Consider the following 24,649-nt stretch of genomic DNA (forward strand, 5'->3'; position numbering starts at 1 on the left):
TCTGAGTCAGAAGTGCATCAAGGTATGTGGCTGACATGCTAGCTCCCTTAATTGTCTGCATAGGCAAAACAACAGGAACTGAGCTAAACTGATACTTTGACCTTTTGGTATTAGGAATTAGCCGACCTTAGTTGGGGCAAAATCAGCCAGGATTACTCGGAGACAGCCTTTGCTAGTAACGGCACCAAGGAGGTTTTAGTGTAAAAGAGTCAAGTGTTGGACAAAAACTGGGGCATAGGGAGACTGGACCATGAACTGAGGAGATTCTAATCTCCTGGTTATGTCTATTTTTAAATCTTTTTCTACACAGTGAAAACACCAGGTGTAAATAACTTTATTAACATTCCACTACCTGGAAAAACAGCCAAGCGGCCAAGGAATCAATGGAATGGCACAATGGCTCAGTGGTTAGCACTGCTGCCTCACAGCACCAGAGACCTGGGTTCGATTCCAGCCTCGGGTGACTGTCTGTGTGGAGTTTGCACATTCTCCCCGTGTCTGTGTGGGTTTCCTCCTGGTGCTCCAGTTTCCTCCCACAATCCAAAGATGCTCAGGTTAGGTAAATTGGACACGCTAAACTGCCAGTAGAGTTCAGAGATGTGCAGGTTAGGTGCACTGGTCCAGGCTAAATACAGGGTAGGGGAATGGGTCTGGGTGGGTTACTCTTTGGAGGGTTGGTGTGGACTTGTTGGGATGAAGGGCCTGTTTCCACACTGTGGGGATTCTATATTCTAAGCACAGCCCCATGGGGACAATGCCTATGTGAAAGAAGAAAGGGAGGGATTAAATCAAAACAGAATTGGAGGGAGAAATAAAGCACTCCACACCCCGCGGTGTCTACCTCTCCTTAAAGACATTGAGAGTATTGGTGGAGACCGCGTACTCCTGTTCCAGGGACAGCCAGGCCCGACTTCCTGGTTATATATTTTCCATTTCACGGTTGTTAATGTTCAGTTCATCAACTAAACAACTGACAAATTATGTATTTACCATTCTCATTAATTAGCTGTCTGGAAGCGCTCAACTTGAGTGTTGCTGAAAAGAGAGACAGATTTTGTCAAATCTTTTCAAGTTAGACTCATCAGGACAATTCACGTGAATACCAGTTTAAGGGAAAAACCAGCATTCATGCTGAATAAGACTAGAGGGATGATTTGTTGGCAAGGGACCTTCTTTTTACATATATATATATATATGTTTCGGCAGATGACTGCAAACTTGGAAAAATTGTAAACTTTAAAGAGGACAATGTGAAATTCCAAAGGGACATCGAAACATTGGTGGAGTGGGCAGAAAGGTCACAGATGGAGTTCAATGCAGAGAAGTGTGAGGTGGTGCACTTTGATACCAAGAATGCTGAGAGGCTGTATAAAACAATGGGTAGTGTTCTAAAGGATGGGCAAGAGCAGAGAGACCCAGGGATATCTGTACACGTCAACTGCCTGGTTATAAATTTTTTTAAAATGTTATTAAACAGTACAAATTACAAACAAACAGTTAACATAAACAGCCGTATACAAGAAACATCAATTTACAGGGGAAAGGGGTGGCAAAGCCAGACCCTACATCCCACTGTACAACCTGTTTTCAGGGAAATAAGGACACACCTCAAATCCCAACCATCTGATTATTTTTATTTATTTTTTTCTTCTAAACTGAGGAGACTCTAAATCTCCTGATTCTATTGGTCAGCCAAGGCTTTCCTGAATGGCCCAGGTTAACAACTCCAGTCAAGGACCTCATAGCCAACAAGGTCTGGTTCCAATCGCTGTAGACCAGAAGTAGATCATTCAGACCCTCTTTACCTACCTCCACAATTTCATCAGACTATGAAGAATCTTTCAACTCTGTCTATCTTCGCTCCAGATCACTCATTCTATTCCTAAAAGCAACCCCATAAATCTGTTTTAAAACTCCAATTAACCCAACATCCACAGCCCTTTGTGGTGACAAGAATTTCCAATATCCACTATCCTTTGAACTAAAAAGTGAAATACTGTAGCTTCAAAATATTGTGGCTCTAATTTAAAACTGACCTTGAATTGTCCATCGGGGAAATAGTTTCTCTGTTTTTACATGGGCAGGCAATGACACAGTGATAATGTCACTGGATGAGTAATTTAGAGACAGCTTAATGCTCTGGGGACATTGGTTTGAATCCCATCACATGGTGAAATTTTAATTCAAGTAAAGTCAGGCTAGTCCAATGTGGGCGGCACGGTGGCACAGTGGTTAGCACTGCTGCCTCACAGCGCCTGTAGACCCGGGTTCAATTCCCGACTCAGGCGACTGACTGTGTGGAGTTTGCACGTTCTCCCCGTGTCTGCGTGGGTTTCCTCCGGGTGCTCCGGTTTCCTCCCACAGTCCAAAGATGTGCGGGTCAGGTGAATTGGCCAAGCTAAATTGCCCGTAGTGTTAGGTAAGGGGTAAATGTAGGGGTATGGGTGGGTTGCGCTTCGGCGGGTCGGTGTGGACTTGTTGGGCCGAAGGGCCTGTTTCCACACTGTAAGTCTAATCTAATCTAATTAACCATCTCACCAAATTTGTAAAAGCCCATTTGGTTCACTGATGTTCTTTCTGGGAAGAAATTAGTTGGTCTTACCTGTCCTGGCCTTCATGGGAGTCTAGACCCACAGCAATGTGGTCAACTCTTAACCACCCCCTTAAATGGCCTAATCACTCATATAGGAGCAATTAGGAATGGACAATAAATGATGGTCCAGCCAGCATTGTCTCCAGCCCATGAAGTACCACAGCACCAACTCCTTCTTTCACAAAGTTTATAAATAGCCTAGAATAGATTAATAATTGAAATAATTCAATCTCACAACATGGAATCTGTGGATGCTATTGTTAAGTGCAGAGTGCCTTTTGTTTTTATTCTGTAAATTGATTAGATTAGATTCCCTACAGTGTGGAAACAGGCCCTTTGGCCCAACAAGCACTCACCGACCCTCTGGAGAGCAACCCACCCAGACCCATTCCCCTACCTTATATTTGCCCCTGACTAATGCACCTAATGCTGTGGCAATTTAACATGGCCAATTCACCTGACCTGCATATCCTTGGATTGTCGGAGGAAACCGGAGCACTGGGAGGAAACCCACGCAGATATAGGGAGAAGGTGCCCGAGGCGGGAATTAAACCCAGGTCCCAGGTACTGTGAGGCAGCAGTGCTAACCACTGAGCCACTGAGCTGCTCAAGAAGACAGAGACCTATATTTTGCCATGTGTGGTCATTGTCTATAAACGTAAACCATTGGGCAATTTTAATATTTAAGATTTTATATTTAATTAAATTATTTCATAAATTATGATTACTTGTTTTATTTGCATCATCATCTCAAATAAATGATGACTTTTCATGAAATCTATCTACCCAGCTACTCAATCAAATCCTTTTAACATTTTAAACACTTTGATCAGATCATGTAGAGAATACAAGGCACATTTACATTGAATGGGTTTCGAATACTTGAATGACAATTTGGAACAGTTGTCAGGAGACTGTGGAAACAGCGCATCATTAGATACTTAAAGTTTTTAAATGAGGTTTTAGGAAGGTTAGCAATTATTGCACTGATATGCAGTTCCCCTGTCTACTACTTTAATGGCTATGCTTACTCATTTAACCGGTCCATTAAAACAAACAAAGGAACTTCATGCATTAAGTGTTTGTCACTAATGTTTGCACAATGCAATTTTAAAACCTTACATCCATTAGATTCATTAAAAAACAATTGTCACAGCACTTCCCCATCAACAGAGATTTCGACATTAACATGGAGAGGTACAATAACAAATAAAATCAATGGATAACTTATGATGATTTGACATCGAGAAGGGAAAATGAGATTTTGTTCTAACTGAACACAGTAGATGGAGGAGTGGCTATCCAGCTAGATTTACCTCAATCTGCTCATGAGATGGCAGGGGTACTTGTTTCAGTGTGCTTGTCAAGCTCATTAATATCCTTGTAACTGCAGCTGTTGTAAGCTAGGGCATTGCAAATATAATCTTAACCCATTTAAAATCCATGGCTCAAGGAAGCAAGAGAGAAAACACTGAGTATGCACTCAGAGGTATCTGAGTTATCAAATGAAATTGATGAGACATGTCTCTGCTCTAGAACTGGGCTTTACTGAACCAGCCGTTTATAATTTACAACGTGGAAGTGATTGATGAGCTACATTATTCTCAATCAAGTGGGACTACTGTAATTCTTCAGTCATTCACTTGGACTTGGTTACAGATTCGGATCAGAGTAGGAAAGTGGGGTGAGCGTAAATTAGATTTTGAGTATTGCCGCTCGTTGTATATCTCCCATATCTTTGGAAAAGAGGAGAGGTGGCAGATCCAATGTTCCACATTATACAATTGCAGAAAGTCATTATTACCTTCACTGTTATCATAGAATCACTACAGTGTGGAAGCAGGCCATTCAGCCCAGCGAGTCCACCTTGACGCTCCAAAGAGCATCCCACCCAGAACCACCCTGAAACACTGCATTTCCCATGGCTAATCCACCTAGCCTGCAAATTCCTGGACACCATGGGCAATTTAGCACGGCCATCCACCAAACCTGCATATCTTTGGACTGTTGGAGGAAACCGGAGCACCAGGAGGAAACCCACACAGACACAGGGAGAATGTGCAAACTCCATACAGACAGCTGTTCGAGGCTGGAATTGAACCTGGCTCTCTGGTGCTATGAGGTAGCAGTGTGAACCCTGAGCAGCCAGTCCCACCTCATTCTTCCCAAAGACCATTGTTGAAAGCAGAGAATGAAGATACTTTATTCCAACTGAAGTATCTTTCGACGAGCCTCCCTGCTTACTCATTGATCACATGGATTTTCACTGCCTACTTCCTTCTCAAACTTACCACTAAGTGGAAGGAGTGGACAATGGTGGAAGGGTGAAGGTTAAAGGGATCAAGCCAATTAATGAAGACAGTCACTGTGGGATGGCAAAAGTGCTGAGAGCCTCATGAGGTCACCTTAAGCCTTGGCAAGGAGGAGACAGAGCTTTGGAACAAGATGGGTGAAAGGGAAGGGAAAGGAAACACAAGCTGTGAATATGGCTGTGCAGGTGAATATGATGTGGACGTGATTTCTAACTCTGCAGGTGAAGTATGAGGCAGTTCTCTAGCATTGGAAACATGGCCTGATGTCATCGGGATACTTCTAGTCAGGCATTAACATGCTGCTGCCATGTGAATGGGTATAAATTGGTCTCTATATGATTCTTTACCAAAGTAAAGCATGCTCACATGCTATATCCAGGGACAGCTAGCTATTTGGATACAAAATTGGCACGAATGTAGGAGACAGAGGGTGATGGTGGAGGGTTGTTTTACAAACTAGAGGTCTGTGACCAGAGGAGTGCTACATCAATCAGTGCTGGGTCCACAGTGTTTGTGTAAATGATTTGAATGTGAGTATAGGGCAAATGGTTATTAAGTTTGAAGATGACACCAAAATAGTAGACAGTGAAGAAGGTCATTTCAGAGTACGATGGGCTGATGGACCAAGATCTGATAGGTGGAGTTTAATTTAAATAATTGTGAGGTGCTGCACTTTGGTAAGGCAAACCAGGGCAGGACATATACACTTAATGGTGAGGCCCTGAGGAGTGCTGCCGAACAAAGACACCGCGGGGTGTTGGTTCTTAGTTCCTTGAAGGTGGAGTCAAAGGTAGACAGGGTAATAAGAAAATGTTTAGCATGCTTGCCTTTATTGGTCAGTGCATTGAGTATATGTTTGGAATGTTATGTTGTAGCCATACAGGACATTAGTTAGGCGACTTTTGAAATACTGCATTCAATTCCCTGCTATAGGAAAGATATTGTGAAACTTGAAAGGGTTCTGAAAAGATTTACAAAGGTGTTGCCAGGCTTAGAAAACTTGAGCTACAGGGAGATGCTGAATAGGCTGGGGTTATTTTCTTTGGAGCATCAGAAGTTGAGGGCTGACCTTATAAAGGTTTATAAAATTATGAGGGGCATGGAGAGGGTAAATAGCCCAGGTCTTTTCTCCACTGTAGAGGAATCCAAAACTAGAAGGCACAGGTTTAAGGTGAGAGGGGAAAGATTTAAAAGGGACCTAAGGGAGCAACTTTTTTTACGCAGAAGGTGTGCGTGCGTGGAATGAGTTGCCAGAGGAAGTGGTGGAGGCTGGTACAATTACAACATTTAAAAGGCATCTGGGTGAGTACATGAACAGGATGGGTTAAGTGGAATATAGGCTAAATGCTGGCGTGGGACTAGATTTGTTTAGGATATCTGGTCGGCATGGACGAGTGGGACCAAAGGGTCTGTTTCCGTGCTGTATGTCCTTATCTTGCCACTAGTCTGCAAGAGTAAGCAACATCATGTGACATTGCATTACTTTCTGTGATAATGCGTACTGGGTCACTTGACCATATTGTACGGTCAGATCAAACCCTTTATACAACATCTAAGGGGCTGTGAAGGAAGTTTCTATTTCCACAGTACCCTGTGTTTAAGCACATTTGCAAGCTTGACCTATCCTGACTTATTCCGACACACTTGAATTATACTGACCAGGAGAAGTTCCAGATTGGACCCCTGATCTGTATCAAGCCAACAGAAGTAAAGTGCTATCACATCTCAGTTAGAAAAATTATGTGTTGTTTTAATTGACTTTAGTTACAGACAGCCAGAATGTATCAAGAGTGTCTGCCAAAGTTATAGTGTTTGATTGGAAATTAAATAATTCCAAGCAATAACTGGGTAATGATCAATCTCATTGTGCCCTGTTTTAGACCTTGCTGAGCACAAATCATGTATTCGTAGACCAGTGATGACACTTCCAAAATACTTCATTGGCTGGTTCACTTTGGGATGTCCTGACATCATTACTGGCTTTTAAAAATTGGCTTCAGTGAAGTTGTGTTTTTAATATACTCCTCAGGACTTAGACGTTGGATAGAAACTGTGCAAAGAACACCTTCACTTTCGATGAGAGATATGCTGTCGATTTGACCTGGCTCCTTTCCAAATCAGAGCTGCAAATGTGTTGCTGGAAAAGCGCAGCAGTTCAGGCAGCATTCAAGGAGCAGGAGAATCGACGTTTCGGGCATGAGCCCTGAAGAAGGGCTCATGCCCAAAACGTCGATTCTCCTGTTCGTTGGATGCTGCCTGACCCGCTGTGCTTTTCCAGCAACACATTTTCAGCTCTGATCTCCAGCATCTGCAGTCCTCACTTTCTCCTTTCCAAACCAGTCAGGCTTCCTCCTACAGGAAGATTGGTGATCCCTAGGAGGACAATGGGAGAATTATGCCTTTGGGCAACAACGGAAAATAGTGGAAATATGTTCACTGATATATCAGGCTCAGCAACTTCAATGAAAGTGGGGAGTGATGTTGAGCATGTGATTGAGTGGACACTGCCACAACGCCATTAGGTGCAACAAGATGGCAGTGTAGTGGTATTGTCCCTTAATTAGCAATCCTGAGACACAGATAAATATTTTGGTCTCCAAGCTATAGGAAAGGTGTTGTGAAACTTGAAAGAGTTCAGAAAATATTTACAAGGATGTTGCCAGGGTTGAAGCGTTTAAGCAATGGGGTGGAGGCTGAATAGGCTGGGGCTGTTTTCCCTGGAGTGTCAGAGGCTGAGGTTTATAGAGAATTATAAAATCATGAGGGGCATGGATAGGGTGAATAGCCAAGCTCTTTTCCCCACCATAGGGGAGTCTAAAACTAGAGGGCATAGGTTTAAAGTGAGAGGGGAAAGATTTAAAAGGGCCTGAGGGAATTCTTTTCACACAGAGGGTTGTGAGAGCATGGAATGAGCTGCCAGAGGAGGTGGTGGAGACTGATACAATTACAATATTTAAAAGACATTGGGATGGGTACATGAATAGGAGGAGTTCAGAGGGATATGGGCCAAATGCTGGCAAATGGGACTAGATTAATTTGGGATATCTGGTCAGCCTGGACAAGTTGCACAGCAGGGTCTGTTTCTGTGCTGCACATCTCTGTGACTCTATTACTATGAATCAATGAAATTAAATCCCAGCACAGCAAACTATGCAGTTTAACATTCAATTAATAAAATCTGCAATTGAAAGTTTGTCCCAATAATGGTGACAATGAAACTACCATCGATAATTGTAAAAACTGATCTGGTTCACTAACATTGGTGGGCAGCACGGTGGCACAGTGGTTAGCACTGCTGCCTCACAGCGCCTGAGACCCGGGTTCAATTCCCGACGCAGGCGACTGACTGTGTGGAGTTTGCACGTTCTCCCCGTGTCTGCGTGGGTTTCCTCCGGGTGCTCCGGTTTCCTCCCACAGTACAAAGATGTGCGGCTCAGGTGAATTGGCCATGCTAAATTGCCCACAGTGTTAGGTAAGGGGTAAATGTAGGGGCATGGGTGGGTTGCGCTTCGGCGGGTCGGTGTGGACTTGTTGGGCCGAAGGGCCTGTTTCTACACTGTAAGTAATCTAATCTAATCATTAAACCATGACCTTGCCAATAATATCCATATTCTATGAGAGATATCCTTTTTAAAAATGATGTAATGCAACAGAAATCACCCACAGTTCAGGCGTGATGCACTGATTAAGGCTTCCATTGGTTTTGGTCCATTAAGCAGATACGAGGGAAGACAAGACTGTCACCTTGGTCTACACTTTCAAGGGGTATCTCAGGGTAATTACCAACACTGCCTGAACCCTCTGTTCATAAACTTGGTTTATGGCAGCTGAAAGAAGCTGTGGTAAGTGGAACAAAAGACAAGAACCATAGGCTCCCATCACATTTACACAGCACAGGCAATGAAGAGTAGGGATGATCCCAGGGAAAAGATGGAGGCAACTTCACTCTCCAGTTTGCCCAATTTCAAGTGAGAGGGACAGTCAAAATCCCCCTCCTCCAGAATCCATCGGATGTAAAAAGCAAACAGACTATCAGTTGGAGATTAAAAATCATTGACTAGAAACATTAACTCTGTTTCTGTCCCCAAAACTGCTGTCTTTCTGTTTTTATTTCAGAGTTCTAGCATCCACAGTATTTTGCTAGTTTTCTATTTGCAAAGGTAGCTTATGGCAGAGACAGCGCTACAAACTACTTCAGTCTCCTCCGGATTGAGGAGGGAACAATGGCTAAGATGCCAACTGCTGTTTGCCAATTTCCCCTGTGTTGATGTTAGGTGATGGGGGATAAAGAATCGCGAACACAAAAACACAATTCATTCATGTTTTGCTTTGATGAGAAGCAGAAATTCTCAAAGAAAGAAAACCTTAATTTGTATAGCTCCTTTCACATTGTGTTGACAGCAGAATTAGGACTACATTTTCTCATCAGAGATGTTATTACATAGCTCTGGAACAGGTGGGATTTGAACCCAGGTCTTGGACTTTACTCTGATGCCCATCACAGTCACATTATTGGTTGAAATGAGCTGTCTTGAATAGCAGTCACTGGTACAAGATTGAAGTCCATGCAGAAGGAAGAGTTAACACCAACAGAACCTCACAGCACACCACAATGCACTTCAGAACTGATAAAGTGCTTCTGAAATGCAGTCATCATTGACATACAAAGTGATAATCCAACTAATTTGCACGCAGTGAGGTTCCACAATGTGTAAAAAATGAGCCATTTTGTTTTGATACAGGTTGAGGGATAAATATTGACCAGGACTAAACTGCTAATTGTGTAAAACCTCTGAGTTAGCTGTGCCAGGTTTGTTGTCCCCCACAATGGTACCAGTGTAAAGGGTGTATCTGTTGACATCTTACCACGTTTTTATACACCAATTTACCCAGTAATTGATAATTCCCAATAATAACGTGGAGTACATCCTTTAAATGTATATTATAATAATCAATGGATTTGGGGCCTTCCATTATTCCTACCAATGGTCTTAGTATTTAAATCATTATCTGCAAATTGTATAGATTAAAACATCACTGATTTTCTTCAACTCACTGCTGCCGTCTGTGCCTTCAGCTGCTTGGATGAAATTTCCTCACTAAGTATCTCAACCCTTCTCTCCTTTTCAAGAGATTCTTTAAAAACCATCTCTTTAACCAAATTTCTGTTACCTCTTCTCAGATTCCCTTGTGTAACTAGCTGTGAAATTTTCTCTGATAAAGCTAACACTTTACTACGTCACAGATGCTTCATAAATACATGTTGTTTATGTGGCTGTAGAATGTGTAAAATATGCTGGAACTACTGACACAGGTGACTGGGCAAACACTCCTCTTAAGGAAGAATAATCTGAGTCAACCTTTAGCTGTTTGCTGTAATTGGGTTCAAGGTGAAAGTGGTGTGGACTGTGCTACATAGTCCAACAAAATTTCTGCCCCCAATCATTCTATGGTTTAATAAGTAAATTGAATAATTCTCTACACCCAATGTGGAGCCAACAACACAAAGGGAGATGGGAAGGCAATGCCATTGTCATGGTAATGCCATACACCAACCTACACTCCCACTGAATGTCATTAAATAAATCATGATATTCAAGTAGTGACAATCAAAATCATGCAGTAATATGTTACACAGGAGGTAAGGCACAGATGAGGCATGGACATGGAGCATTAAAATAGCATCATGGTTTTTAAGGGATAAAGCTCAGTTCTTTAGTCAATGACATGCAAATACTAAGATATGAAATCACTTTGAAACGAACTCCAATCTGTTTTATTGCAAATAACAGACAGAGGCAACGTCTATGGAGAGATTCTTCTGTTTCTCAGAGCAAGAATAAGGAGGAAAGTCTTGACATTGGTTGTGGTTAATGCTTTATAATCAGTGGAGCACATTGCAAGTATTTTTCAAAGGTGGGTGTGTGATATGATGGTAATATTGATTCTGTAGAAAATCAGAGGTTCTAACCTAATGCCTCAATAAATAAGACCAAACCTCATTATGGTAGTTGGTGGAATTTAAGTTTGATCGATAAATCCGGCATTGTAAGCTAACCGTCAGTAATGGTGACCATGAAACTATGATTGATTGTTGTAAAATCCATCAAATTCATTAATGCCCTTAATGAGAGAAGAAAAGTTGCCACCCCTACCCAGTCTGTCCCACACGTGACTCCAGATCCATAGTTAACTCTTAACTGCCTGTTTAAGGGCAATTAGGGAACGGGGAACAAATGCTGAACTTACCAGTGACACCCACATCCCTTGAAAGAATGAAGTATTAGTTTCCTGATTTTTTAAAATTGTTGGATCAGGGCTAATTATTTGCCAGAACACTAGAGAGACCTCATCTGATGTGTTTTTTTTTAAAAACATATTTTCATGGGATCTTTAATGAGCAGGCAGATATGGCCTCTGTTTCACTTCAGTTGACTCTACCACCTTGCTGAGGGATCACTAAATGATCCCAGCCTCACTGGTCAAGATCTGCTCACAGAACCAATTACTGACCAAATCTAGGGTCTTTCTTAATCAGGGTAACTCCACCTCACTCCAGTGACCATCAGAGTTATCACCTTGCCTTGTCAGATACTACCCCACTGGATGGGGTGCAGCATTGTTTTTACACATAAATTCATAGAGTCACACAACATGGAAACAGATCCTTCAGTCCAACCAGCCCATGCCAACCATAATTACAAACTAAACTAGTCCCAGCTGCCTGCACTTGGCCCACACCCCTCGAAACATTTCTCATTCATGTATTTATCTAAATGTCTGTTAAGTGTTGTAACTGTGGCCATGTCCACCAATTCCTCTGGAAGTTCATTCCACACATGAATACTGTTATGTTACTATGTTAAAAAATTGTCCCTCGTGTCTTTTTTAAAAGCTTTCTCTTCTCACTTTAAAAATACACACTTGAAATCCCTCACCCTAGGGAAAAGACACCTGCCACTCACCTTATCTATACCTCTCATGATTTTATAAACCTTCTGTGATTGAAACTAATCAAACAATGACTCGAATACAGAGCAGAATTGAGTGTGGTGTAAAACCAGCATTGAACCCAAGCCATCAGCATCTTGACAAGTGGCTCAAGTCAAAATTGTCCCCACTGAAATAAGCATGATGTGTCAGCATACAGCTGAACAATAATAAATATTGGTCAAGGTTTTGCATGTTGACCATCAGCAGCTCACAATTTAAAGAAAATAGACAGAAAAACATGGACTAGCAGCAGAAGAAAACCCCAGGCAATATTATTTATCCCCATTGACACAATTATCTGTCAAACTGAAATAGCTTAAAGCACTTTGTACATCACCTTTTCAGTTGTTAGATAGTCAACTGCAACAGAATTTTAGTATTCAGACAGAATTATTAGCAAAGATATTGAATAAATTATGGCTCTTTCAGCAGTGACAGAATCCATACAGAATTCCTGGCAGATGGGTGGCATGGTTAGCACTGCTGCCTCACAGCATCAGGGACCCAAGTTCAATTCCACTCTGTGCAGAGTTTGCACGTTCTTCCCATGGGTTTCTGATGGATGGTCTGGTTTCCTACCATGGTTGGGATATCTGATCAGCATGGATGGGTTGGACCGAAGGGTCTGTTTCCATGCTTTACATCTCTATGGCCCAAATGCAGGTTTGGTGGATTGGCCAGGGTAAATGTGGGGTTATAGGATACAGTAGAGGGATGGGTCTGATTGAGATGCTCAACAGTGGGTTGGTGTGATTTTGGTCAGAATGAATGGCCTCCTTCCGTGCTGCAGGGTTTCTATGATAAGATGCAACCTGTTACAAGCATCTTCTGAAGGACAGCGTCTCTGACCCAGTGGCACTTCTTCAATAGGGAGAAGGGGAAGCCAGATAGACTCAAAACTATGCGGAATTCAAGATGAATTACCTTCGGATCTAAAGGTAAGAGTGCTGCCCGGCCGGTTCACAGCTTAATAAGGGGCTTTAACGTTTGCTTCAGGTGATATAAATACTCAGTTAGTTCAGGAAGCGTCAAATCACTTATTGTGCTGGTAGGAATTTCTAAATAACAATGGTATTGATCCTGTGTAAAGGGGTTTCACTGTTCTGCTATTATTAACTTGATTGGAGCTGATGAAGGTTCCAGACCTCACTCCACAATATTCTAAAACAATCGTTCCTCAACATCACTGAACAATTTGAAGCCTGATCTCATCACCAATGAATAACTAATTAGCTCCTCCAACCATTTATTTGTCCTTCCATCATTTCTCTCCTGAAGGTATATACTCTGTTACAATTCTATGGCCCAGTGGCAGACCTCGTTGATGACCATAATAAGCATGTTAACCTAGGCATCAATGAATAGCATGCACTTTGGTTGTGAGTGGCATAGCAGGGCATAACTGTTTCGTTATTTAATGGATACCAGGACACTGCGTACGCAAATGTTCCAGGTTGCTGGATAATAACCAGGGATGTTAACATTATGGGTAACAGAGACTCAGATACTGAGGTTAATTGCTGGCCCCCTCATTAAAGCCGCCAATTCGACACAAACTGGTAATGGCAATGCTGCACTGATTAAAGCCCTTACCCACAGAGGCATTGCTACAGCTCACCCATTTTCTCACTAACTGGGGACTTGGAAAAGGACAGGCTGCAGTCTGCTTCCAAAATGTTGCAGCAGATTTCCCAGTGTAAGTGAATGTGGGGCAGTGCCAGGCAGAGCAGTGTGCTACCACTGTGTGCCAAGATTGCACCTTTGAGCAGGCAATGCTAGCCCACTGTCCAGTCCAGATATCTCCTCAAAGCAGCTGTCATAGAATCCCTACAGTGTGGGAGCAGGCCATTTGGCCCATTGAGTCCACACCAAGCCCCTGAAGGGCATCCCACCCAGACGCATCCACCCTCCCTCCCCTTGTAACCCTGCATTTCCCATGGCCAATCCACCCAGCTTATTATTATCCTCTGTCTTTACAGAAAGAACACAGAAATGATAAAGTCTTCTGACAACATTGGGGAAAAACATACCACAGGGTAACCAGTGCCTCAAAATGCGAATAGTGGTATCAGCTTATGGCCATTGCGGGATGCATCCCATCACATGTGGATAACCCTGGGGGGTCTAGGGTTTGCCTTTAGAAGTCTGGTGCAGTGATTATCTGTAAAACATCTCTCTCCCACACACTGACAGCAGCTCTCTCTCTACACACCGCATATATGGCTCAACATTTTCATCACAAACCATCTCCAATCTCATTCTGTTCAAAACAAAATCTGTGAGGGTGCTGCACAAGGGATTGGGACAATCAGGACATTACAGTGTATTTTTTTATGCGTGCCTGTGAATGTCACTATTCTGCAGGTGAAAGCGGTGGGGGTATAGGGTTACAAATAACACAAGGGAGATCTCACAATTTTTGTTGCGGGGGTGAGGAGGGGGGGGGGGTTGCCAAGTCAACCATCCACATGCATCAAAACAGCATTGAGTTAATTTAACTCCATGGAATAAATATATTTTTTGGGGGGGTGTATGCAAAGAAGTGGCATCAATGTTAATTTCATCAGAGAGCAAGCAATTATAATGAATGCAGTTGTGATGACATTTTGAAGCCCCAGTCTTTGGAATGATAAATCTCGGTGAGATTATTTCTATACTGAATCTACTCACTCGTCGTCTCGGATTAATTCTTCCTCCTCCACCGCCTGTTTTCTCACCGGGGCCAAATTCTCCGTCTTCTCGTTGTAATTTCGGAAGCAAACGTTGAGTTTCTCGTCGAAATCGTTCACCAGGTCCTCCATGGACTTGAAACTGATGATGTCGGTGCTGAAATTGTCCAGTTCGCCCATTTCTTCCAGGGGCTGAGGCAGTGTCAGGGAGCTGAGGGAGCCCAGCTCATTCAGACTGTCCTCTGCCTCGGACCGAGCCTGCTCGCCGGCTCGGTCCGGCTTCAGTTCATAAAAATCCTGCCATTCCTCGTCCAAGGTGACGAGAGGAGCTGCCATCGCGCCTGAAAACAAGAGATCTATAGCTTGCGAGAGAGAGAGAGGCTCTCCCAGCTCCAGAGACTGCGCACTCAACAAGGTGAGATCATCTCCGCTCAGACTGGAGAGAGAGAGGAAAGGTTCTGTCTATCTCTCTGTGTCTCCCAACCTCTCTCCCTGGAATCACTCCCTCCGCGATGACTCTGGCCTTTCCTCCCAAGGGGGGCTATGTTGAGTGGTACAGCCCTTCACCACCTGAGCCAATCGACCTCATGACCATCTGTGACCCTGACCAAGCTTAAGTAACAAGAAAGGGCTTCAGGATAGTTCCACCAACACAGCTCCCCCCTCCTCATCCTCCCTCTCAATGTCAGACACAGGGAGGGGATGGTCACCATTGAGGGTAGCATTTGCTCCCCATCCTTAATTACCCCTGAATTGGAGTGGCTTGCCCTTGAATGGTATACACTGACATTTCAGAGAAAGGTTAAGAGTCAACCACATTTGAGTGCATCTGCAGTCACATTTTGGCCAGACCAGCTGAGGATGGTGTATTTTCTTCGCTCAGGTGAACCAGATAGGTTTTTATATCGATCAATGATAGCGTGGTGGTTATGAGACCAGCTTTCATTTCAAGATTTTGTCATTGATTCGATTTCACTGGCTGCCATTGGTGGGGTTTGAATCCATGTCCCCAAAAGCTCTTTGCATTGGTCCAAAGACATTATGATTGCAGCACCTTCTCCCTACAAGAATGTTCTTTTCCCTAGAAATTCCAAGGATAATGGTTGAAATCAGCTCATCCCAAACTCTCTTGCGTATTTGCTAACTCACTCCCAAAGTCATGTTGAGTCATCACCTCTGTATTGACCTTCATTGGGTTTCAGATCCAGCTACACCCTAATTTTAAAAGTCCTCATAAATACTCTAAATGGTTTTACCTCTTCCCTATCTCTGTAACCTCCTCCAGCCCAGTCTGTGGGTCTGGAGTCACTTGTAGGCCAGATCAAATAAGATAGCAAATTTCCTTCCCTGAAGAAAATTAGTGATCCAGACATTTTGATGTACCACACACAATGAAAGTTGCCCCAGTTACCATTATGAGATTAACTTTAAACTCCAGATTTATTCACTGAATTGTAAATTTCCAGATTGCTTCAGTGGAACTTGAAGCACGTCCCCAGGAAATGAAACTGTCAGATTACAATTCCAGTAACATTACCACTTTGCCACTATTTCTCCAAAGTTGTAGGTCTGTAGGAGGTTATAGATATAGTGAGAGGGTGAGGCGTTTTAAAATAGGTTGATAGGAAACCAATGTGGGAGAACAGAACATAGTTAGAGTTAGGAAACGGGCAGGGTTTTGGTTAAGCTCAGTTTTATGAGTGTGGGATATAAGAGGCGAACCAAGAGAGCATTGGAATAGCCAAGTGAGTAGGTAACAAAGGAATGGATGAGCATTTCAGTAGCAGATGAGCTTAGGCCAGGATGAAGGTGGGTGATGTTATAAAAGTTTAAGTAGATGTTTTTTGTGATTATAAAGAATGTGGGATTGGCAGTTTGCCTTGAGTCATCTGGAATGCCAAGATTGAATTTAGTTCCTCATTGACAGATTTTTTTCTATGAGACTGGTTAAATCAAAACACTGGTTTCTGTTTCTATTTGAAGGTATTGTCTCCAAAACCGCAAATGTGAAGCCCACGCCAAGACATTGTTGCATCGTCTTTTAGATATTTTTAATGGGATCTCTTCTGTTAATTATACTTTACTAATGCTCTGAGCATCCCAAGGAAATGCACTTTCTAATTACATTGCTCCTTCAGGAGGTATGCTCATCTGGTCAATGTACTGGGCACACCAGAATCCCAAACATTTTCCTATTCCTGAAAAATGTCATCCCAGGTGATAGAAGAATCGTCCTTGGAAAAGTGTGGGCGGCACGGTGGCACAGTGATTAGCACTGCTGCCTCACAGCACCAGAGACCCGGGTTCAGTTCCTGCCTCAGGTGTGGAGTTTGCACATTCTTCCTGTGTCTGCGTGGGTTTCCTCTGGGTGCTCCGGTTTCCTCCCACAGTCCAAAGATGTGCGGGTCAGGTGAATTGGTCATGCTAAATTGCCCGTAGTGTTATGTAGGGTTGTGGGTCGATGTGGACTTGTTGGGCTGAAGGGCCTGTTTCCACACTGTAAGTAATCTAATCTAAAAGACAGAAACAAAATAAATATACATGTGGAACCATGCTGGTTTGAAGATCTGAGTTTGGTACACCATTTTATTTTGATTAAACAGTTTTTATCTTGCTGCTTCATTGGTTTGTTTTATTTGAAGTTGTATAAGTAAACAATCCAAAGATTTCCCCTCAAGTCTCAACTAATTTTCTCACTTATTGATCTTAAGAAGTCTAGAACTCAGTGATATAGAGAAAACATCTGTTGTTTTTAATTCTTTCATGGGATGTGAATATTGTTGACCAGATCAGTATTTATTGCCAATCCTTAATCGTCCTTGGAAAAATAATGGTGAGCCACCTTCTCGAACCTCTGCAGTCCATGCAATATAGATATAAGCGATATATGTGATGTACATTACTGTAAAGAAGGGAGTTCAGTGAAGGAACAGCAATATAGTTGCCAGTCAGGGTGGTGGATGACCTTGAGAGCAATCTGCAGATGGTGGTCTTCCTGCGCATCTTGTCCTCTTTGGTGGTAGATGTCGTGAATTTGGAAGGTGCTATCAAAAGAGTCTGGGTGAGTTGCTGAAGTGCACCGTGTAGATGGTGCGTTCTGCTGTCACTGTGCGTTATGGTGGAGGAAGTGAATATTGATGATGATGGATGGGATACCCACCAAGAGGGCTGTGTTGGCCTGGTTGCCAATGAGCTTCTTGGATGTTGTTGGAGCTAAACCCCATTCAGGCAGGTGGAGAATATTTCATCACATTCTTGCCTTGTGCTTTGTAGATACAGAACAGGGAATCAGGAGGGGAGGTGCTTGTCACTGAATTTTTTTAAAAAAAATCTAGTTTCAAGTCAAATCAACAAGTGGCTTGAAGGGACACTAGTACGGGTGGTATTCCCTTGTATTTTCTGCATTTGTTTTGCTAGCTGCTGGTGGTCATGGATTTGGAATTTCCAGCCTCTGACCTCCTCTTGCAGCCACACTATTTGTATGGCTAGCGCTGTTCATTTTAAGTTCAATAGCAACCCCCAGGATGTTGATCATGGGGGATTCAGTGATTGTAATGCGAGTGAATGTCAAAGGAAAATGGTCAGATTTTCAGTTATTGAAAATGGTCATTTCTTAGTACTCATGTTGCCTTAACTCAAACTCAGACATTATCCAGGTCCTTCTGGGTATGGACACAGACTACCTTGGCATTTAAGGAGTTGTGAATGGTGCAGAACATTTTGTAATCGTCAATCAAATTCCCACCTTTGACCTTACAATTCTCCCTCAGAACTGTGATGAAGTGGCAATCTTCAATGTAAGCTGAAGTCCTAGAGTGGGATTTAAACTTACAATCTTCCAGGGTTAGAGGTAAGACTGCTGTCTCTGAAATAAAGCTGACTTGATGTTATAAATGTGTAGTACAGAAACATTCAACATTCTGGTCAGAGTGTTAACAGTGGGCAGGTTTTAGTAATACAGTGACAGAACTATACACAATGATACAGTGAGTGACGAAATAAGCAAGGGTTAGGTCACCTGTCCTATTATCCCTATGTGGCTCAGTATCAAATTCTGTCTGATAATCATACCAAGGTACTGAACTGGAGATTAATATTTTTAGCATGTTTTCAAATACACTATTTTCCCTTTTAAGGAACAGCAGGGAAATGCCGAACAGACTCACAGATTGATTATCAAACATTTGAGATGCTTCACAAATATTCCTTCTAAATTTTATTACAATATTGGTGCTTTATAAATCAAAAGTTATTGCTAATTTATGTGAGATATGCAGACTCCATGATGAAGTCATATGTAACATAAACATATGCAATGGTATAAAATTCATATAAAACATGACATTCAGTGCTCATGCGCATTATACTTTCTCAGATATAGCCTATGTGCAGCACATTAATACTTCACTGTTAATGTGCAATTATTCATGACTAGCAGTAAGAATTCAACGCTAAATAGAACAACATCATTCACAATATAGCATGGAAAGAAATATTCAAGAGAATTGAGCTGAATTAGTTTTATTGTCACATATGAGTACAGTGAGAAGTTTTCAAGTCACCACTTATGGTGCCATCTTAGCTATAAAGGGACCGAGAAACAGAATCTTAGGTACAAAACAGAAAAATAACGAAAACAAAGTTAAAAACTTAAACATTACAATCCTTCTTACTAAAAAGTAGAAAAACAAAGATACATATAAATAGTTCAACACCACAGTCCATAAGTGTCTGGCCATGCTAGGCTCATACTCCTCACAAGGACTCAGCCTCCCCCTGTTCCTGCTCCTGCTGTTGTCCCAGGCTGCCTGCTCCTGCACTCTTGCTGGAGTCCCACTCTGGACCCCCAGCCTATTCCATGCCCAGGATCTCAAAGAAGCCACAATGTCGCTGACTGCCAGGGCTCAGTGTGGGCACCCCAGCCATCTCGTGGCCAACCGCCAAAACTCCCTAGCTGCTGCCATCACTGCCATTGCCTCCAAGACTGAGCTCCCTCCAGAAGGTTAGTAGAGAAAAGAAAAACTAAAAAAAAGAAAGAAATGAGAAAAGAAGGAAGAAAAGCAGTGGAGCAGATGAGTTCCGGCTCGGGAGCCTTCTTTTGCCACCAGCTCAGAGTTACTAACAGACAATTATGGAATTAACCACAGACAAGGGGTACACAGTCTTTTATGCTTTTACAATAGTGGTAGCCATGGAGGCTGCAGGATAATTGCTTCATGAGTCCTCTTCCAGTGCTGGCACACCTTGCTTGGCTGCAAGATTACTCCAGGGGCAAAGTAAGTGAGAAGTGGGACAGTAAAAAATGAGGTCTGCAGATGCTGGAGATCACAGCTGCAAATGTGTTGCTGGTCAAAGCACAGCAGGCCAGGCAGCATCTCAGGAATAGAGAATTCGACGTTTCGAGCATAAGCCCTTCATCAGGAATAAGAGAGAGAGAGAGCCAAGCAGGCTAAGATAAAAGGTAGGGAGGAGGGACTAGGGGGAGGGGCGATGGAGGTGGGATAGGTGGAAGGAGGTCAAGGTGAGGGTGATAGGCCGGAGTGGGGTGGGGGCGGAGAGGTCAGGAAGAGGATTGCAGGTTAGGAGGGCGGTGCTGAGTTGAGGGAACCGACTGAGACAAGGTGGGGGGAGGGGAAATGAGGAAACTGGAGAAATCTGAATTCATACCTTGTGGTTGGAGGGTTCCCAGGCGGAAGATGAGGCGCTCCTCCTCCAGCCGTCGTGTTGTTGTGTTCTGCCGGTGGAGGAGTCCAAGGACCTGCATGTCCTCGGTGGAGTGGGAGGGAGAGTTAAAGTGTTGAGCAAAAGTGGCTCAACACTTTAACTCTCCCTCCCACTCCACCGAGGACATGCAGGTCCTTGGACTCCTCCACCGGCAGAACACAACTACACGACGGCTGGAGGAGCAGCGCCTCATCTTCCGCCTGGGAACCCTCCAACCACAAGGTATGAATTCAGATTTCTCCAGTTTCCTCATTTCCCCTCCCCCCACCTTGTCTCAGTCGGTTCCCTCAACTCAGCACCGCCCTCCTAACCTGCAATCCTCTTCCTGACCTCTCCGCCCCCACCCCACTCCGGCCTATCACCCTCACCTTGACCTCCTTCCACCTATCCCACCTCCATCGCCCCTCCCCCTAGTCCCTCCTCCCTACCTTTTATCTTAGCCTGCTTGGCTCTCTCTCTCTCTTATTCCTGATGAAGGGCTTATGCTCGAAACGTCGAATTCTCTATTCCTGAGATGCTGCCTGGCCTGCTGTGCTTTGACCAGCAACACATTTGCAGCTGAGAAGTGGGACAGGCCTAACAGCAGGTCCTGCAACATTGGCTAATGTACAGTAGAATAGAACCTTAACTACAGCCTAGGTACAGGTATTGGAAGTCAATTATTGAACAGCCAATACACATAGCCATATCCATTATACATAATATTATAACCATTATGTATACTGTTTATCTAGTTTAGCGTACTGAAGTAAAAATTGCATCAAGCTCCAGTTCAAATCTCTATCAATTATTGTTCTATAGATCTAGCAGTTAATTGAGGTCATGAATTTGATGATGCTATAGGTGTGCAGAACTTTAGTGGCTGTCCTACTCATGTCAAACATCTTGAACAGAATCAGTACTTGGCAGTCTTATTGCTACAGGTCGTCATGTCTTCCTGGAGTTACTCATTCTTGTTGAATATGTTGCTGGAGGTTAATTACATAACCTCCCACATTCAACTATTCCCAACAAGTACAACAGTCTTTAACCCCTAACCTCAAATGAATTAGGATAAAAAAATTCTAATTATGAGTCTAATGCTTCCCTGACCTTTCTCCCAGTTTACTCTCAGCAATTTTGAAGAGATTAGTCATTGATTCCTGGACCTTTCAGGATGACCCTGGGTGGTTGACTATACAGTAGGTTGCCATATGGAGCAGACTCCATGGCCTGACGCTATGAGACTCGTGCTTATCTTGCATTTGGTGAAATACCCCAGAATTTTTATACCATCCAAATACATATGTTCCACATTCTTTATGGCTGCAAATACAGAAATGATTTACACCGCACAGAGGTTCCAGAATGCAGCCATGAACCATGGTCTAATTGAACAGTAGTGAAGTTTCAAAGGGCTGAATGGTCTTCTCCTGTTGCTTTGTTCCTATTTTGTTTCTGTTTACCAGGAATAACTGTGAGCAAATTTGTTTCATATGTTTTCCACACAACTTGCTGATTTAAAATCAGTCGATAAACAAACTGCAAGATGCTGATAAGAAATGCTAATGAATGGGACCATCTGAAGAACAACCATTCAATCCCAGGTAAAATCTCGTCTCTCATAATGCCCATACTGTGTAACAAGAACACATCGATAATCACAAGTGAGGTGCTGGAAGACTAGAGGTTGGCTAATGTGGTGCCACTATTTAAGAAAGGTGATAAAGACAAGCCAGTGAGCCTGATGTCAGTGGTGGGCAAATTGTTGGAGGGAATCCTGAGGGACAGGATGTACATGTACTTGGAAAGGCAAGGACTGATTAGGGATTGTGCATGGGAAATTATGTCTCACAAACTTGATTGAATTTTTTGAAGAAGCAACAAAGAGGATTGATGAGGGCAGAGCGGTAGGTGTGACCTATATGGACTTCAATAAGGCGTTCAGCAACATTTCACACAGGAGACTGGTTAGCAAGGTTAGATACCACGGAATACAGGGAGAACTAGCTATTTGGATACAGAACTGGCTCGAACGTAGAAGACAGAGGGTGGTGGTGGAGGGTTGTTTTTCAGACTGGAGGCCTGTGACCAGTGGAGTGCCACAAGGATAAGTGCTGGGTCCACTACTTTTCATCATTTATATAAGTGATTTGGATGTGATCATAAGAGGTATAGTTAGTAAGATTGCAGATGACACCAAAATTGGAGGTGTAATGGACAGAGAAGAAGGTCACCTCAGGTTACAACAGGATCTTGATCAGATGGGCCAATGGGCTGAGAAGTGGCAGATGGAGTTTAACTCAGATAACTGTGAGGTACTACATTTTGGGAAAGCAAATTTTAGCAGGATTTATACACTTAATGGTAAGGTCCTAGGGAGTGTTGCTGAACAAAGAGACCTTGGAGTGCAGGTTCATAGCTTCTTGAAAGTGGAGTCCCAGGTAGATAGGATAGTGAAGAAGGCATTTGGTATGCTTTCCTTTATTGGTCAGAGTATTGAGTACAGGAGTTGCGAGGTAATTTTGCGGCTGTACAGGACATTGGTTAGGCCACTGTTCGAATATTGTGTGCAATTCTGGTCTCCTTCCTATCAGAAAGATGTTGTGAAACTTGAAAGGGTTCAGAAAAGATTTACAAGGATGTTGCCAGGGTTGGAGGAGTTGAGCTACCGGGAGAGTCTGAATAGGCTGGGGCTATTTTACCCTGAGCATCGGAGGCTGAGGGGTGACCTTATAGAGGTTTATAAAACCCTGAGGGCATGAATATGATAAATAGAGAAAGTATTTTTCCCTGGGGTGGGGGAGTCCAGAACTGGAGGGCATAGGTTTAGGGTGACAGATATAAAAGAGACCTAAGGCAACATTTTCACACAGAGGGTGGTACATGTATGGAATGAGCTGCCAGAGGAAGTGGTGGAGACTAGTACAACTGCAACATTTGAAAGGCATCTGGATGGGTATATGAATAGGAAGGGTTTGGAGGGATATGGGCCGGGTGCTTGCAGGTGGGACTAGATTGGGTTGGGATATCTGGTTGGCATGGACAAGTTGGACCAAAGGGTCTGTTTCCATGCTGTACATCTCTATGACTTTATGACTCTAAGTTCTTTAATTATCTTAAACACTACAACTAGACAACCCCTTACTCAATGGAATGGATACCATGTCTTTGCAATCTGTTGTCATAAGTTAATTCTTTTTACCCCAGTAACATTTTGGTGAACCTGCATGGCACCCACAACAAGGTCAATATATTCTTCCTGAAGGCGGTGTCTGGAATTCAGAAAATTTCCTTATATAAAATCATTTCCTGCACATGCTGTTGAATACCAGGCAGTGTGTCTTACAAGTAGAAAATTAATATCTTCCGTTTATATCCTCACTCATAGCCAATTTAATCCGTATAATGACCATTGCAATTTTCACCTCTACAGTATCTAAATCTTTAATGAATGAATCATTGGCAGATTTTCATATCGATGAATTAATGGAGGGTAATGAGAGCATTTGCCTAGAAATTAAACAGCTAAGAAAATTTACTGGATTCTTAATAAATCAAAGTAACTTTCCTGGAGGTAATGATGCACTACATAAGCTGTAGGGCCCATCTATTGGGGAAGGCCTCGAACATCAGTATGGACACCATACACATGGTGAATTGACCATGCTAAATTGCCCATAGTGTTAGGTAAGGGGTAAATGTAGGGGTATGGGTGGGTTTCGCTTCGGCGGGTCGGTGTGGACTTGTTGGGCCGAAGGGCCTGTTTCCACACTGTAAATCTAATCTAAATCTAATCTAATGTGCCATCTCCAGAAACACATGAGTATGGGTGTAAACAAAGACAAGAGACCTGGACTCAGACCAAGCAATTTCCTCAAGCACACACTGCCTGGGCCATTAATGGACATATATCCATACTGTCTAGTTACAGCTTTTCGGAACAAAGCCCTCATTACGTTGTCTCCTAAGTTCATTCTTTAGCAATCAAGCTGTAGAAATCATTGTCTTTATCTACCCATCATCTAATATTATACCAGTCTTTGACCCCCAAGATTGGCAGCATCAGTCACTGCTCTTTGAAGCATCTCAAGGTCCTCCTGCATTGCAATGGCAAATATTCTAAATATGTCCTCTGCAGAATCCAATTACTATTAAATATTAATGAAGTTTTTTGTTTGTCTTGACCGCTCCAACCAAGAGCCAGTTCCATCTATTGATCATTTGTGTGAAGAGAAATTTTGGATATCAATTCCAAATTTGCTTCTTACTAATTTCATTCTTCACTAATTTTTTACTAATTTTATTTGTTTTCCTCACAATCTAGTTGAAATAAATTTCCTAAATTAGCCTTGCTTATTTTTTATTCATTTATATAC

At 42.8% G+C, this 24,649-nt stretch overlaps 1 protein-coding gene across 1 annotated transcript in view; it reads right to left on the bottom strand.

Annotated features, from left to right (window-relative positions):
• Positions 1-14,903, bottom strand: part of fez1 (fasciculation and elongation protein zeta 1 (zygin I)) — a 94,479-nt gene extending 79,576 nt beyond the window's left edge. Inside the window, exon 1 of the mRNA XM_060846862.1 lies at positions 14,569-14,903. Coding sequence (XP_060702845.1) covers positions 14,569-14,903 — 335 coding nt within the window. The remainder of the gene's footprint in view (positions 1-14,568) is intronic.
• Between the last annotated feature and the right edge of the window lie 9,746 nt (positions 14,904-24,649).

This window comes from Hemiscyllium ocellatum, chromosome 29 (genome assembly GCF_020745735.1).
Source record: "Hemiscyllium ocellatum isolate sHemOce1 chromosome 29, sHemOce1.pat.X.cur, whole genome shotgun sequence".
Classification (NCBI taxonomy): domain Eukaryota; kingdom Metazoa; phylum Chordata; class Chondrichthyes; order Orectolobiformes; family Hemiscylliidae; genus Hemiscyllium; species Hemiscyllium ocellatum.